At 38.8% G+C, this 17840-nt stretch overlaps 1 protein-coding gene across 3 annotated transcripts; it reads left to right on the top strand.

The window, feature by feature from the left end:
• Positions 1–322: 322 nt before the first annotated feature.
• Positions 323–17686, top strand: LOC106090992 (uncharacterized). 3 transcript variants are annotated; one of them, XM_013257372.2, is made up of 3 exons: positions 323–689; positions 776–1141; positions 13495–17686. In XM_013257372.2, exon 3 carries the CDS (start codon positions 13717–13719, stop codon positions 17620–17622), a length of 3906 nt encoding a protein of 1301 aa, XP_013112826.2. In that variant the 5' UTR covers positions 323–689; positions 776–1141; positions 13495–13716; the 3' UTR covers positions 17623–17686. The 3 variants fall into 3 exon arrangements, with proteins under 3 accessions (XP_013112826.2, XP_013112827.2, XP_059218171.1); XM_013257373.2 differs by having other exon boundaries at positions 323–541; XM_059362188.1 differs by having other exon boundaries at positions 323–1141.
• Positions 17687–17840: the final 154 nt, after the last annotated feature.

Raw genomic sequence — 17840 nt, forward strand, 5'->3', positions numbered from 1 at the left:
CATTCTGTTTAGTCCTTTTTGGTAACGAAAATTTCTCCAGGGTGCATACAACCCTTAAGCGAAAAAAATGTATAAATGTATTTTAGCCCAACACACCTATTGTAATATTGTACGAAGGCATCCAAGGATGCACTCTATGGTACTAACCAAAACGTGCATTTATGTTGCAACTATGTTGAAATATGACCATTTTGAATAGCAGTGTTGTATTTCTTCGGAGACGAACGGCCATTCTTCCATTCCACTTCATTCGTAAATGGCCATTCCTTCAATCTATTTAATTCGTAAAACAGAGACAAAAATATATTCGGTCCCTCTCCTTCTGTTTTAGATGTGAAAAAGTTGAATATGAGAAATGAAAAGTTTTTTTGTCCTGAAATCCTGCGCAAATTTCATTGAAAAATGTTTAAAAAATTGTAAATGTGTTGTTTTTTTTAAAGTGCATGAAAAATGGAGCAACAACCTATATTAATAAATAATAATAATAGAATCGAACGTGTACAGACGTAAAGTGAAAAATTTGACCCTACCTTCTATTGGTGTATGTACACTGCTTACGCTCACAATCCAGTTTTACACCGAAATATAATAAAACACTCTTAAAATAAATTTCAAGAAGAAATTAAAATAATTTTTAAATTAATGGGTTTCTTTGTAAAAGAAAACGCCCGAAAGCATTTGCCAATATGGTAATATAGTGAAATAAAAAAATTCAAGCCAATAATTAATATTTTCTCAATGCCTCCCTTTGTGTTATGTTGTACATAAATTGAAGAAGTGGTGACGGACGGCAACTCTTCAATACATACATAGAACGGAGCGAGCTGCATTTAATTTCTTTGTAAAAGGATGTGTATATTGGCCGAAAAAGAGAGAGCAGCATTTTACTATGGATTATAAATAAAATATTTAAATATCGAAAATTATAAATTAAAAATATTGTACAAAAAATTCATTGGAAGAAAAAAGTCTACAACTTGTTGGTGCTTCTGCAGTTCATATTTGATTCACCGTGTCTTCTTTTGTCTGTGTGTCTGCCTGCCTGCCTGCCTGCCTGAGAACAGGTTTCGTAGGTTTCATCGTCGTCGTCGTGATGTATTTGGAACATACCACACAACATCACTAAGGTCTACGCTATATGGTAAGTGTATCTTGTGGATGCATGCATTTCTTATTCATTGAATATCTATAAGTGCCATTATGATGATGATTATGATGATATTTATTTAAATAGAAAGCAATATTATGATAATTGCACAAAAATATTAAAAATTCATTGCGTATATACATACATACAAATATGTGGTTGATTCGTTGGCTGGCTGTTAGGTTGATTGTCTCACACCATCACCATCACCACCGCCACCGCACAGAGCCAAACCCACCTAGCATAATATTTCGAAGAATGAAACTGGAAACCCTTGTGTGTTGTTTAGCAAATGTGAAGAAATTTTATTCGGGAAATTTGTGCAATTGTATATCATGATGAAATGTCTTTTAAAAAAATAAAACAATTGGCACACATGGAATTTGGATTAAATGTTTTTACTTTCAATTGTCTTTTACATTTATTGATTAATTTGTTTTCCTTTTGCGTAAAGTATCGTTGTAAAAATTGATAATTAAGTTTCGAAAGTAGATAATTTCTTAAGAAGTGTTTTTTCATATTTCGTACATAAGTTCTTTTTTTACGGCTGTGTTGGTTGCAATGCCAGTTTTCCATACACGTACCATTTTTATGGTGCATATTTAATTTCTGCCAAATTATTGCCTGTGTAGACTAAGTATATATATATGTTTGTATGGACGTATATACATATGTACTAAAGGGTTGTTGTGTTACATACCTATGTTGCTCTTGTCACGATGAAGGCTACAGGTACGATCTAATAGTTTACCTGGGGACCCTAAAAAATGAGCCTTGGGTAGACTTATTTTATGTGAGAGGTTGCTCCAGTGAGATCTGGTAGTAATTCAAGTTGGATTGACTGGTCAGATGAACAGGTGACGAGTGTCATGTAGTCCAGGCGGGACACGCATACAGGACGTTGGTAAAATGCTAACGGAGAAGGTATTGAGGCAGCTACCAGAATTACTCTAGTTAGCTGGGGGAGGATAACCTATTCTTCAAAAACGAAATTCTTCAGGTAGTTGTTTACCTCTTCCCTAATATATCCTCGTCAATGACCGCCTGATACGCTGCTTGATCTAGGGATCTGTGTATGGCTGAGCAGTTAAACAGGTGACGAGTAACGTGCGGTTTACAATCGGGGCATACATCTTGCACGTCGGCATCAATCTTTGCTCTTAGGAGTTGAGTAGGCTGCATCCGCCGGAACGTAATTGAGCCAGAACCACTCTGGTTTGTCGGGGGAGGTTAATTTCTTCAGTAGGCGGTCGTTCTCCAATGACTACATTCACCCGGTAGCCATTTGTCCCATCTGCTACCGCTTCTGCTGACGGATCTGAATATTATTCCACTGCGTGTCACAAAGCTGACGAGACCACATTGGCGCTGCATAACTTACCACAGACCGGCCAATTGCTTTGTACGTGGTCATCAAGGTTTCTTTGTCTGCACCCCAAGTGCTGCCAGCAAGTGACTTGAGGAGGCAAAAATCTGTGGCATGTGGAGAGAATGTGTAAGAGCTGTCAGATGTGACGCCAAGTATTTTGGGACATTTGATGGTTGGAATCATTTCTCCATCGACAATGTGAGCAATGTGCCTGAAGATTCGGTAGCAGATATGTTCAGATTTCTTGCAGCGAAATATGAGGCAAGTTCGTTGAGGTAGACGTTCAACATATCGCAGATGTCAACAAGAGTTGGGAGGCCTGATGTCATGATCGTACAATCGTCCGCATAGGATAGGTAGAGATTAAACAGCGTCGGAGATATCACCCCACCTTGGGAATTCCTTGTTTGACTCTACGGTGCTTCGACTTCTTATCCCTAAATTCCACAAATTACCGGCGACCACACAGATCATTCGCGACCCAGCTTTTCAGACCTGGCTGGAGGGCCGTGTTGGCGATGTCATCAAGTAGTTTGGCATGGCTGACCGTGTCGAATGACTTTGATAGGTCTAGTACATGGCCTAGGCTGTTTGAACCCATGGCAAATGTGTGTGTGCAGTGATGGCATGTAAAGCTGTTGTTGTTGTTGTAGCTGTAGCAGTGTGTTATAAACTGAGGCGGCAGCCCTTGCCGATGAACAACTCCATCGGGTCAATCCGGTACGTACAACCTGCTGCTGCAATGGGATTGATGTAAAGCTGTTGTTGTGCTATGCAGTCTTCGAAATCCATGTTGATGGATTTCGGGAGGAGTAATGCCTCAACTGTCTTTGCTACTGGTGAGAGAAGGGGGAGATCGGTCTGTACGACTCCCCCAAACTCAGGAATATTGTCTCCTGATGGAGGTGGTCCACATGAAAAATGAGAAAAAAACATGTCGCAGTCCATGGGAAGCATTATGAGAGATCTGATTCTGTTTTCATTACATGTTGCTTAGCTGGCGAGTCTACACCAACTATGCATAGTGTACCTCTGACCGGCCAATTGCTTTGTTTATATCTCCTATAGGTGCGCTTGCATCACTTCCATAGAAGTGGTCGCCCCGGGAATGTGATGGTCATTTGTTAATCAAAGACGACAATAAACTTGTCTTGTCATATTGGCATCATAGGCGTCTCACTAAAACTCTCCACTAGGTACCGCTGAGTGTCCGCGTCTGCAGTTGCAGCCACTCGGTTTGTAGCATTTCACTATCCGCAACCTAGATACGCGCCACATGAATACCACATAGATCGGAGCTCAAAGTTCTAGCCTGTGTTGCTTTTGGTTATCTCGTGGCGGGGTTTGTATGAAGTTTACAAAGTTTCTTTGCCAGAACCCCAAGTACTGTCGAGTCTTGGGAAAATTGTCTTTATTTCAGTGTTTGTCACAAATTGCAGTAGCACCTGTCAATACTGGCATATGTGACATTGAAACCCATGTCCAACTGTCGACGTACTTCCACTTTCCATGTTGTGGTTAATGTGGCTGAAAATTTATTTGCAGATATGTTCTAAGATCTTGCTGCAAAATAATCAGCGAGACCGGTGCTGTAGACGTTTAACCCAATGTGGAGATGCCATTAACGCGGCGGCCTGATGCCACAATTATACAATCTTCCGCAAATGATGCCATCTAAATGGAAGGGTTAAATAGTGCCGGATGTATCACCCCACCATGAGCCCTCTTTCACTCTACAGGGCATCTACTTCTATTGCATGGCTTCATCTGTTTGAGATATCGGCTACTATGTGCAGCGATAGTGTACAAGCAGTCATCGGGCAATGCAAATAGTTATACATGGTGATGCTCAGCTCCTCCTGGGTCCGAATTACAGCATATGTGATCCAGTAGGCTTTCGTATCAAATAAAATTTTATCTCGTATTTAATGGGTGTTATAACATTTTTATCTTTTGTGATGGTTGTCGGTCAGCTCGGAGACCACGGATGCTACGAACGACTCTCCCTTTCGCCCCATTATTCTCGAGACGCACTTGGGATGACCAAAAATATAGACGGATAAATTATGAAAATTTTAACAATGAATAAGATAGAGTTTTTATCGCCACGCCAGAAGGAAGTAAGCGAATTGCAAACCAATAAAACAGCCGGAGCCGATGGAAAGTCAGCTAAGCTACGTCACACCGTATCCGATACACCGATAAAGTTGGCATTACATTATATTTCCTTCTTTGTTATTGTTGTTATTGCTGCTGTAGCAATCTGTTGTACAATGAGGCGGCAGCCCTTGCCGATGAAGATTTCCATCGAGTCGATCCGGTACGTATAACCGGCTGCCATGGGATTGCGCTTAAGACATGTCACTTTTGCAATTCATCATGGATGTCAAAATTGTCAATGTACATATCATTCATCTTTTTGCTACCTTACTTGTATGTTATTTTCATATGACATAACCTAAAAATGTGAACAAAGCTGATTTGTTTGCGTACAAATATTGGGTTGCCCAAAAAGTAATTGCGGATTTTTCATATAGTCGGCGTTGACAAATTTTTTCACAGCTTGTGACTCTGTAATTGCATTCTTTCTTCTGTCAGTTATCAGCTGTTACTTTTAGCTTGCTTTAGAAAAAAAGTGTAAAAAAAAGTATTGGGTTGCCCAAAAAGTAATTGCGGATTTTTTAAAAGAAAGTAAATGCATTTTTATTAAAACTTAGAATGAACTTTAATCAAATATATATTTGCCATTTTGTTCGATAACCTTTTGCCATCTTCCTGGCAAATTTAGTATTCCACGCTCATAGAACTTCTGGCCTTTATTTGCAAAAATCTGAACCAAGTGCGATTTTATAGCCTCATCATTGCCGTAAGTTTTACCATTTAAGGAGTTCTGCAAAGATCGAAATAAATGGTAGTCTGATAGTGCAAGGTCAGGGCTATATGGTGGATGCATCAAAAGTTCCCAGCCAAGCTCACTTACTTTTGGGCGAGTGACCAAAGATGTGTGCGGTCTAGCGTTGTCCTGGTGGAATATGACACCTTTACGATTGACCAATTATGGTCGCTTCTCCTTGATGGCTGTATTCAATTTGTCCAATTGTTGACAGTAAACATCCGAATTAATCGTTTGGTTCCTTGGAAGCAGCTCAAAATATACCACACCCTTCCAATCCCACCAAACAGACAGCATAACCTTCTTTTGGTGGATATCAGCCTTTGAAGTGGTTTGAGCTGGTTCACAATGCTTGGACCATGATCGTTTTCGACTAACGTTGTTGTAAACAATCCATTTTTCATCTCCAGTTATGATTCGTTTTAAAAACGGAACGAATTCATTGCGTTTAAGGTGCATATCACAAGCGTTGATTCGGTTTGTTAAACGAATTTCTTTCAATGCATGTGGTACCCAAATATCAAGCTTTTTCACCAGTCCAAGACTTTTTATGTGATAATGAATGGTTGATTTTGGTATATTTAACTTCTCTCCTATCTCACGCTCAGTTACATGACGATCCAATTCGATTAATGCTTTGATTTGTTTATCATCAAATTCATTTGGCCGATCGAAAAATTTGCAATTACTTTTTGGGCAACCCAATATATTTGATTAAAGTTCATTCTAAGCTTTATTAAAAATGCATTTACTTTCTTTTAAAAAATCCGCAATTACTTTTTGGGCAACCCAATAGATAGTTAAAGTTGTGACAAAGCCGGTTAAATCATAAAATTGTGAAAGCAATTTAATTTTGTGTTGCTTTCATTCGACAGGCAATAAAAAACAGCTGATTTTTCCATGTCAATGTCAGAAGGAATAGAGCACACTCTAATCGAAAAATGTCATGTGCTTTTTTGAAAATAGCACTTTTCAAATTAGCACATGATAATTTTTCATATGTTAATTTCATTCATATCACACTGTGTGCAACGTTAGGCTAGGTTAGGTTGAAAAGAGGGTGCATATATAAATACGTCTCATGCTACAATGGACGTACACCTAAGCCATTAATCGGTTAGTTTTGCGCTATAAATACAAAAACGAAAATCTAAGATTCTGTGCTACTTACAAAATCCTTAATTGTATTCCATGCCACTCCCCTAAGTTGATTCATTTCTGGTATAGTGTCCCCTCCTAAGTGCCGGTATCTGTTAGACGTGAAAGCCGGGCAATGACAAAGGAAATGCTCCAAGTCTCATCATCTTCCCCACATGCCCTACACATGCTATCACTTGCCGCATCGATTTTACATAAGTGAGCTCGTAGTACTATGTGTCCCGTCATGATTCCAATAGCTATACTGATCTTCTTCCTACTTTCTTTCAGTAATAGCCTCGTCTTCTCGTGATCTGGATCCCCCTTAGAATTTTCGGCGTCCTACCGACCACGCCCTTAACTCGGACTGTGCAACTTTAACAAATACAAAATTTTACATTTAATACAAGACAAGCACATATAGTGTGATAACATCTTAAGGCATATATATTGCCTTGTTCGTATATTCTGATTCAGTGTACAAGGAAAAACAGCATGTGTTAACTGTGTAGATATTAATCCGCCCCATGCCATTATGGACATACACCTATGCCAGTAATAGGCTTGTTGTGCGCTCTAAAAACTATAAAATTACTTCTAAAAAGAACATGTGTCCCGTTATGATACCAATAGCTATACTGACCTCCTTCTTGCTTCCTTTCAATAATAGCCTCGTCTTCTCACGATATTGATCGCCGTCCTACCGATTGTTTCGCTGTTCCACAATGTTGCATGCGCATTCGTCGCCAATGCCCCAATTATGGTCAGGCAAAACTAATCTCAGTCCCTGGGTTCCCAACTCTGTCCTCTAGCTTTGATCCATCCGTGTAACATGATCTTCCAGATGGCAAAACTAGGGTTTCGTCAATCCAAAACTCTGCCGATGGCAGCAATGCCTCGCACTCGACTTCAAGGTTCATCTCCCTTCCCTTCCTTCCAGGTTTCCTATCGTCGACTCGATTATACCACGATGGTATGAGCTGCTCCCATCCTCAATTCATTCTCCCATCGCCTTAAGTCTCATAGCCGCAGTGACTGCCTCACACTTAATTTGTGTGGCAATGGGTCGGATATCTATTGGGTTGCCCAAAAAGTAATTGCGGATTTTTCATATAGTCGGCGTTGACAAATTTTTTCACATCTTGCTTTAGAAAAAAAGTGTAAAAAAAAGTATATTTGATTAAAGTTCATTCTTAGTTTTATGAAAAATGCATTTACTTTTTTTTTAAAAATCCGCAATTACTTTTTGGGCAACCCAATAGAATAGTCTCCAGTGCCCTTGTGGGCGTGGTCCTCATCGCTCCGCCTATGCCAAGACAACATGTTCTCTGAACCTGTTGTATGGTCCTTATGTCGCACTTTTTCTCCATATCAGTCCACCAAACTACTGAGTCGTAAGTAAGTATTGGTCTAATTACGCTCCTGTAGGGTCAGTGGACTATCCTAGGATTCAGGCCCCATTTCGAGCCTACGGCCCAACATCTGTGAGCCTTCTCAGTACGCTCCTGAATGTGACACTTCCAATTCAGTTTTTTGTCCAAGATCACTGCTAAGTATTTGACCTTGTCAGACATCGAAATGGTCTTATTGAGGAAACTTGGTTCATTAAATTGTTCCATCTTCGTCTTCTTCCTGAATAGGGAGAGGAATAAGTTTCCCTTTTTTTAAATATTTAAGAGATTGAGATCTAGATACAATGAGATAATTGGATTTTTATAACTGTGGATTTAAGACGTGTTCAGCCCTTCGTCAATCCAATTTTGTGCTAACTAATTATTGGGTTGCCCAAAAAGTAATTGCGGATTTTTTAAAAGAAATTAAATGCATTTTTAATAAAACTTAGAATGAACTTTAATCAAATATACTTTTTTTTCTTTTTCTACTTTTTTTCTAAAGCAAGCTAAAAGTAGCAGCTGATAACTGACAGAAGAAAGAATGCAATTACAGAGTCACAAGCTGTGAAAAAATTTGTCAACGCCGACTATATGAAAAATCCGCAATTACTTTTTGGGCAACCCAATATAATAAACTTTATCAATTCGTGTATTCTTTTAATAAAAGTAATTTAAGATGAAAACATAATTTAGTGCAATTATGTTGACTGCAGGACACAGGATAAATTCAGAAAATAAAACGGATATTTTATTTTCTGAATTGTGTAATTTTAAAGCCCTATAAGAGCCCATTCAATAAAATTACAATAAGCACTACTCTCAAACCTTTTCCGTTTTTGGATTTCCTCCAGGCATTTGTCCTCCCGTCATTCTGGAGTATCGGAAAACATGCTCCATCTGGTTCTCTAATTTTGTTGTTGTCGTCAAGCTCCTTTAGGTTAGCAAGCTCGTTCCGGTTCAAAGTACCGATCGCCGCAGCAACAGTGTGTCCATAAGTTATTTAAAGGCGCCAATAAATCGCCTCGAGCATAATATGCAGTCAGTATTTAGGCAGGATCCGGTACCGCCACTGAGACTCTCCGCTCGATACCGCTGATTGTCCACGACTGCCAATGCAGTTACTCAGTATAGAGGTATATCGCAGTTAAGCTTCTCGTGACAGCGATAAGCTCCACAGAGATCAGACCTCAAAGTTCCAGCTTGTATGTACAGCTATCCCACGCCGGGCTAGTTTTTTTGTCTTGTGCGTTGGTGGTTTCCTTTTTCATTATTCTATCGTTTCTTACTACCCCTTCCTATAGTGTATCTCTATGTGATTTTCTCTTTAACATTTTTCGGGGGTGAACGCAATGGACCTAAGGTCTCAGAGTGAAGCAAACAGCAAAATAGTTTATTTGTTGCGTGCCCTCCTACCTAACCTAAAGTTCTGTTTTCAGTTATGAAATCTGTCTACTTTAAAAAATTGGGTTCATTAAGTGAGTCTGGTATGCCTTATTGTGGTGTTGCTTAAGTGCTGATTTGGGAAATCCTAAGGCACCTGAAATAGTCACTGTTCTCCAAGTAAGAACATTTTTGTACTTAGGGTTGCCCAAAAAGTAATTGCGGATTTTTTAAAAGAAAGTAAATGCATTTTTAAAAAACTTAGAATGAACTTTAATCAAATATACTTTTTTTACACTTTTTTTCTAAAGCAAGCTAAAAGTAACAGCTGATAACTGACAGAAGAAAGAATGCAATTACAGAGTCACAAGCTGTTAAAAATTTGTCAACGCCGAGTATATGAAAAATCCGCAATTTCTTTTTGGGCAACCCAATATTTCCTAAAGTTTATCTCTCTCTCTTCCAACTGTTTATCTCTGACACATTAGAAACGTGTGTTCTCAAATCATACGTTTTAAATTTAACTCAGTGATAAAAAAAAATTTGCTTAACAACTCCAACTGAGGAGAAAAACGCCAAATGTCATTCAACTACGAAGCACATCAAAGCTCTATACATGCTTGTGTTTTCATTAAACGCTTGTTTGTGTGTACTCACATTGTTGGGTATGTTCATTTTTGCAAAAAATAAAACACATAGAATAACATAGAAACTGCCAATTAAACCCTTTTGTCTTGACGCGCTGTTGTTATTTGAACTGACTGATACACTCCATTCATGGCATCCATTTTTTATGTTCTTTCTGTTGGTGTTGTTGTTTTCATTCACATAAGGCTAATAAAAAGAGCTACAATCATTTTTAGCACATTGTTTCCACTCGACCTCGTATCCTCGTAACCTATTGTACTAATGGGCATTTATTGAAGTGGGACGCACAGCAGCTACTAGCGCATTGAATTGGATACTAATCAATAAGTGAATGAATATAATCACTGCTGAGTTCCTTGACGCCGTGAGTGCAAGGCAATTTATGTGACAGAGATTTTTTGATTTGGAAGCCAAATTGGGTTTAAATTTTAAATGTAACAAATTTTAATGTAACTTACCCTGTCGGTTAGTTCTCACCAACTCGCTGCAATCGGAGTCAAAGGGGTCTTTCGAATTTCGACATAAGTAAATTCCCGGGTCCCGGTGGTATATCGACACTTGCTCTATATAAGAGTTCTTTGATGCTTGCTCTTCCACTACGCAATCTTTTCAACATTGCTTACCGTGCGGGAATCTTTACAGCGTATTGAAAGTTTGCGAACGTCCGATACCCTAGAAGTGTCAGGCGAACAACCCTGCGAATTACCGATTTCCTCCGCGCTTTCCAAAGATATGGAAAGCATGCACAGAAAAGATATAGCCAAAAAATTTTTAATTAAAAATTTAATCTTTGTTTGTTTCCCTTTCGAGGCGAGCTCAATGATCAGAGATTTTCTTTCCAAATGGAAAAGGAAAGCCAGAGATAGCAACACACACCAACCACTATGGGACGTGTTTCGTCTTTGGTTAGAAGACTTGTCAACCATATTAGGTGTAATGGCTTCAAGGGCCGTGAGTTAATTGCGAAAACGCCTCTATGAAACAATTGCCACATTAACGACGCGCGACAACCCTGTCTATTACCTGTACTTTTAACTAATGCATGTGTTTTTGTGTAATGACAGACTTTTTCTGCGACAATTACATGACTTTCGTGGTAAACATTTATTAGAAAATAAAATTGTTTTCAATTAAAAAAAAAAAAATTGATTCAATAATTTTTTAGTTATTATTTTTTAATCATTTATTCACTTAATATTTTAATTGAACTTGAAAATTTTTTCAATCGCAATCGTTATTGACAAATTTTTTTTTATAGGGGTGGCCACGGACCTTTGCCCAAACGACGCATCTTAAGTTTATGTTCCTGGAGGTATATATCCGTGTACCTAATATAGAAATTAATAGCAATTTACAAAAAAAAATTAATTGGACCAATTAAAAATTAATCGAAATTTTCGAAAATTTCAATAATTATTTTTAATTGGATCAATTAAAAAATTATTGAAAATTTCAATATAGTTTTAATTTTTAATTAAATATGCAATGTTTTTAACTGAAAATTTTTTCAATTACATTTTAAGAAATCTGTCATTTTCATGATTGAAGCAGTCCAATTAAAAAATTAATTGGATTAATTAATTGCGTGATTGAAAACAATTTTTATTTTTTTTATGAAGTATTTTGAGTCCTTTGACCATCTCAGCGACAGACAGTATGGTTTCCGCAAATATCGCTCCACGGGTGAACTGAAGGCATTTTTGTCGGAACGTTGGAACGGAGGAGATATCTGTAATAAATCTTCTTCAGGTGCAATGAGCTTCTCTCTTGTAGCGCTGAACCTCTCGCTCTAGATCATGAAGATCCACAAGATGATGATTTGGATGGCCCCTGCGATAACAGCCCAGAAGGCATTGCTAAACTGAATGTAGTTATGTCTTCGCACGGGTAGGATCCGAGTAATGTACGACTCCCCATTACTCGGATACTTTCCAGGCTTCAGTAGCGAGATCAATGTGCCCATCTTCCAGGCATCGGTACTATAAGAGTGTTCAATGACGGGTTGAGGACAGTTGAAAGGTATTCGACTGCAGGTAGATCCAGATTCTTCAGCATCAGTATAGAGATTCTGTGGGCCCAACGCTTTGGATGACTTGGCGCCACAGATGACATTTGTTACTTCGTCCACGATAAATTGTGATGGTTCTACATCGGCTGCCATGAATCTCTTCCTGGGATATTAAAAGGAGATAACTTTTATTGATTTATAGGCAATTTTCCACTGTTCCTTAACAGAAGGTTGGTGGAAAAATTTGCGTTTCTATAATATGTAGGTGGCCACCGTAGCGCAGAGGTTAACATATTCGCCTATGACGCTGAACGCCTGGGTTCGAATCGTGGCGAGACCATCAGAAAAATGTTCAGCGGTGGTTTTTCTCTCCTAAAGTTAGCAACATTTGTGCGGTACTATGCCATGTAAAAGTCGCACTGCGGACTCGGCTATAAAAAGGAGGTCCCTTATCATTGAGCTTAAACTTGAATCAGACTGCACTCATTGATATGTGACAAGTTTGCCCCTGTTCCTTGGTGGAATGTTCATGGGCAAAGTTTCCATTTTAGTATGTATTAAGCCTAGTACTGACTTCGATTGTGCGGAAAATGTTGCTAAAAATTAATTAAATTTACGATTACTCGACCATCCCTCTCGGCCTTGTTCGATTAATCGTTGAACCTGAATTTTCAAATAAACGATTAATCGAATAATCCAAAAATACAAATAAATGGACACACCTAGTATGTATGTATATATGTATTTGTATACGAAACTATATATACGTACGAGCCTAACCAAGCTGATTTTGTTTTAGGCGTTCGAAAGTCATATGCGAATATCAGCCGATTTTGGAAGAAGTATGCGTGCAATAAAAAATATATCACCAGGAGTTGGTCTTACTGCCAATCGTTGAATTTCCAACGAAAGTCATTTCATAGTTTTCCCTTATGGCAGTGAATCATATAAAAATAATTGATGATAAATGAATTGAAATTTACAAGTTGTGATGAATAGCAAGATAATCCATACGCCTAAAAGACCATTGGTTAAGCCTAAATGTCCATACGGAAATTAACAAGAAATTAATTGTAACCGCAGAGTCATAAACAGCATTAAGAAACCACACAGTCAAACAACCGCAATGAAGGTCTATGAAGAAAAAAAAACATGATCGACATTGTGTTGCGCTGAGAATTTTAACATTCCAACATAATTCTTCCCCACTACCGGGAAGCAGGAACATATAAATGTAAAAATGGGTGGAACGATTAGCAAACGTTTGGTTTCAATTTCATTATTTGTTGCAAATTTTATTAATTTTGGTCGAAAATATTATAAATCACCTGTATATAAACTTATTTGAATGGGTTGGTCTTAGTTTAAAGTCAATAATGAAAGAAACGTAATGCCTAAGATAAGTACACGACGAACGCAACTATTGTTGGACCAACCTTTGCATAATACATAAACAAAATAATATATCAATTAATATTTCTAATGTGTGTGTGTGTTTTTTTTATTTTTTCTTTTTAGCTGCAACGTCCAGTCCAATGGAAAAATAAACTATCGAATGATTACAATGTTTCCTCAAATTGGTTTCAGTATAGAATAAAAATACCCGAATATATTGTGATGGAAACACTTGTATAGCTCATCCAACCCCACTCCCAGTTTTTCCTCGATAACATCGTTATATTAGCTTTTGGTATAGGAAAATCCATGACAACATCTAATGAATGAGTTCTTGATGTAATCATGAATTCAAATATCACTACGCTGTGCGATGTTCGTGATGAGAGCGCTGTAAATGGAAGCTGCGAGTACAAAATAACATCTACCATTATTGGGAAGGCAGACAGCAAACAACTCCAAACGTGTCAATGTTACTTAAAGCATAAATATGAGGCAGTAAATGATGCAGGAGGTCGACTACATCTGTTGCAGCAGCAGGGTCGAGCAAAGGAGAAAGAACAAGTGAGGGAGGAAAAAGATCCTTGCCCATATAGTAATTATATTAAGCAACGACAACAACATTGTTGTCAGTTACACAGCACATTTTTAAGGAAGAATACAAAAACAAGCTCAAACTACTGCTCACTAACACCAACTTCACCACCATCAGCACCGCCACCACCACCACCACCACCAACATTACTTAGCAAACATGGCATAGAATCTGCATCAACGTCTGCATTATCTAAGAGAACATTTTGCACTCACGCAGACACTTATGCTGCTGTACCATATAAAATAATATTAGACAATTCGAATACATGTATATTTACAATATCAAATAAGGAAACTACATTAACTGTCGATAAAACTACATCATCTAGATCTTTGAGCAGGATGACAACAACATTAACAACAAACAGCGAAGTGGTGGATGCAACAGCAGAGAAATTAGGTGTTAGGAAACATCACTTTAAGAGAAAATACGTGAACAGGGAAAGAGTGCAGCAAAATGCCAACGACTGTCACCATAGAGACGTCAAACGATTTGACTGGCCCAAATACTCGCCTCATTACATTACAATATGGCCATGGAATATTTTGTCTATTTTCCATATCAAAAACGACAAATTTTTTCATATGTTTTTCATACTTCTCATAACATTAGCACAATATTTGGGCAGCACACAAGGTCTATTGGCGGCAAAATCACCAGCTTATGGTCTAGATTTAGCGTCTCCCATAGATTCCGATATAACTAGCGACTTATCAATGCAAAATTATAATAGTGGCAGCAGTTCCAACTCATCCAACAACAACAACAACAACATCAGTGGAAGCGGCGTCATTGGCGCCCGCAGCAGCTCAAATAGCATTAAGAATAATAATAATTATAGTTTAACAAAAACCTCCCTATTGTCTTTAGAGCACGAAGCAGAAAGTTTGGGTGGCATCGTCGGTGAGAAATTCCCCTCCTCCAAAAGCAAAAGCTTGAGCATATCATCTGCTGGAAGTGGTGCCTATCTGGACAAGTTGGATAATTTAGAGCGTAGTTTGGCGGCTGTTTTAATTAAAGTTGCCTATGGCACAACCTCGACTACGAAACGCAGTATTCCCGATAACACATTTGCCTCAAGTCTGACCACGATTGCCACGCCTCTCCTGACTACTCAACGATATCATGAGAAATCTCGAACGCCTCAATTAAATGTCCATCATCGCAATTATGAATTGGATTTGGAGAGAGATCATGCCCTGCCAACGACTGCGCCAAACGCTGATATTTTGAAAAGTAACAGCAATCCCACATATCCGAATCCCAATCGACATCATAATAATGATCGTGATAGGCATAGACATGTGATAAACTCAACACCGCTGCCATCATTGCCTGAAGTATTGAAAAAGTCTAATGGCCATACACCAACTATACCCATGTTTTCCGGAGCGGATATACCCTCCTACTCACCACCAGCCCGTTCATTTTTCACCCCTCCACTGCCGCCAGAGTATCAACATCCATTTGCCGACAAGCCCACATTAAGGGGCACCAACAATGAAGGAGGTATTGTCCCGAACACAGGCAGCTATATTAATCGCCGTCCCATACCACCGCCAAGTTTAATGCCTGGTCATGAAAGAATACCCTTTAGACCACCAGATTTGGCCGGAGCACCGAACGGTAATGTACCCCAGACAAATGTGGCCAATACTGCCCCTCATATACCATCATCGGGTAGTATATCGACCTCAGTCAATCCGCTGGCTTCGTCGAATGGCCGTCATGTTACAGATAGTGATATTAAGAAAATCTCGAATAACTCCACTAAAGTGGTAAATGTTGAATCTCCTCCTCCGGATGTAAAATCGGAGAATGTTTTAAATACCGATATTGTTCAAAACCCTTCATCGGGTAGCATGTTCTTGGATACTTCGGACAATTTCCGCAATTCGTATAACTCGAAAGTTCGTAAAGAGGTATTGCCAAGCATAAGACGAATTTTGAGCGGCTCAAATGGTCGCAAAGGTGATATTCCCGAAGTTCTATTGAAACAAGTGACAACGCGGCCAAATTATCACCAGCCACCGTCTTCACCTGTTGTCATTAATACATATTTAAATCAGAATGGTGAAACCATTGCAGCTCCCGACCCTGGAATTGATAGCAAGCAGAATATTAATAAAATTAAGAATATGAAGGAGATTGAGGGGGTGGATGTTGCTGGTGATGGCGAGCCGCAACAAACTGAAATTACTACGAAATCAGTAACGGGTCATATGTATGCCGCTAACAGCTCAACTTCAACTCCTTCAGCAGCTGCCATAGGAGGCATTAAGACAAACACCGTAATAGTGCCAACTTCCAGAACCGTCTCAACTAGCAATTCAAACTATTCCTCATCTTCGACGCCCACTCACCGCGGTGGTGATGACACATCATCCACTTCCTCCTCGACATTGGCTGCCGCTTCTGGGCTGGCAACCTCATCCCTGGCTTGGAATATACATGTTTACCTATCTGTTATACTCTTCACCATATTGGCCGTGTATTCGCTGTACAAAATGGTTACCTACAATAAGCTCACCCATCTGTTTTCCCAATCATACTTCCTTTGCATCCACATTATATTGATTACCATCTGTTCCATACGTACCTTCTATTTATGCTACGACGCTTATAATATTCATTCCAGTTTTCACATATTCATTTCGGAGATTTTACTCAACCTACCAGCCACATTCCTGACCATATCCTTTGCCGTTCTAATACTGTTTCTGTCGCTTAAATCGTTGAATCACAAAAATCGTTATTCAGCTTTGATACGCCCCTTGACAGTGGTGGTTGGCTGCGGTGTGCACGTCATGTTATGCATCACTTTGCATTACGTGGAATCGTATACCTTGCAAAATCACCAACAACAACAGAAGCTGTTAATGAAACGGCAACAGCAGCAGCTACAGTCATATGTCCATCATAATTTCGCTCAAAATCAATACTCTTACTTGGAAAGCATGGCGTTCAATTCGCCACTGTCGGCTGCAGCGGCTGGACAAACAGGGAACTATCATACCTTGGCAGCAGCAGGTGTGGCGCCATTGCCTCCAAATCCTCCCAGGGTACTGTCGCTTATTTGCCAAATAATCTACATTTTTGTTTGCTTTAGTTTAGGCCTTCTCTATCTCTATCTGTATCGTATTCTTAAGCGCGTCTTGCGAAACAAATCCCAGAACTATATACATGGCTATCAAAATTTGTCCTATGCTATACACATAACCATAGCCACGGCATTATTGTTTGTCCTCTTGGCAGCTTTGCAAATTTTCGGTGCCATCAGTATATCCTCGACGAGGCCAATGATAACGCAGATAACTGCCGAAATAGACTGGTTTCAATGGGGCTATCAATTTTCATTGCGTTTAATTGAAATCGCCATTATAACATTGATCTCTTGGGTGACGGGCCTTAAAACCAACACCGGCTCGAATACTGTCAACATCAACTTGACCAATAATGAGGCACGCATTGTGGGCCATGTCAACGATACAAATACCATGTACAATACAAATGCCAGTATGAATCCAAGACGTTTAAAACAAAATGTCCACTACAGCCAATATAGCCATCCCAATGTGACCAATTTCTTCTTGCCTTATACCTCAAGTTCTAGTCAAGAACAATTTGACATGGATTATCCGGCACGCATATAACTTGAAAAGAATTTTTAATTGGAATGAATTGAATAAAACGCCGAAGATACTTTTCATCACTGAACACTAGACGTTTTGTATGCTAGAAAAACTTGGAACACAACTTTGGCGGTGAGATTTGATTATAGCAAATTTCGTTTTACAATTACAAAATTAATTTTTTATGTTTCTTATTTATCATTATTTATTCTTCTTTTTTTTTTTTTTTGTAAAAGTTT

Source organism: Stomoxys calcitrans, chromosome 2, assembly GCF_963082655.1.
Source record: "Stomoxys calcitrans chromosome 2, idStoCalc2.1, whole genome shotgun sequence".
Lineage (NCBI taxonomy): Eukaryota > Metazoa > Arthropoda > Insecta > Diptera > Muscidae > Stomoxys > Stomoxys calcitrans.

Coding starts and splice junctions, on each gene's coding strand:
- LOC106090992 (XM_059362188.1), top strand. CDS start 13,717: ATGAATTCAAATATCACTACGCTGTGCGATGTTCGTGATGAGAGCGCT.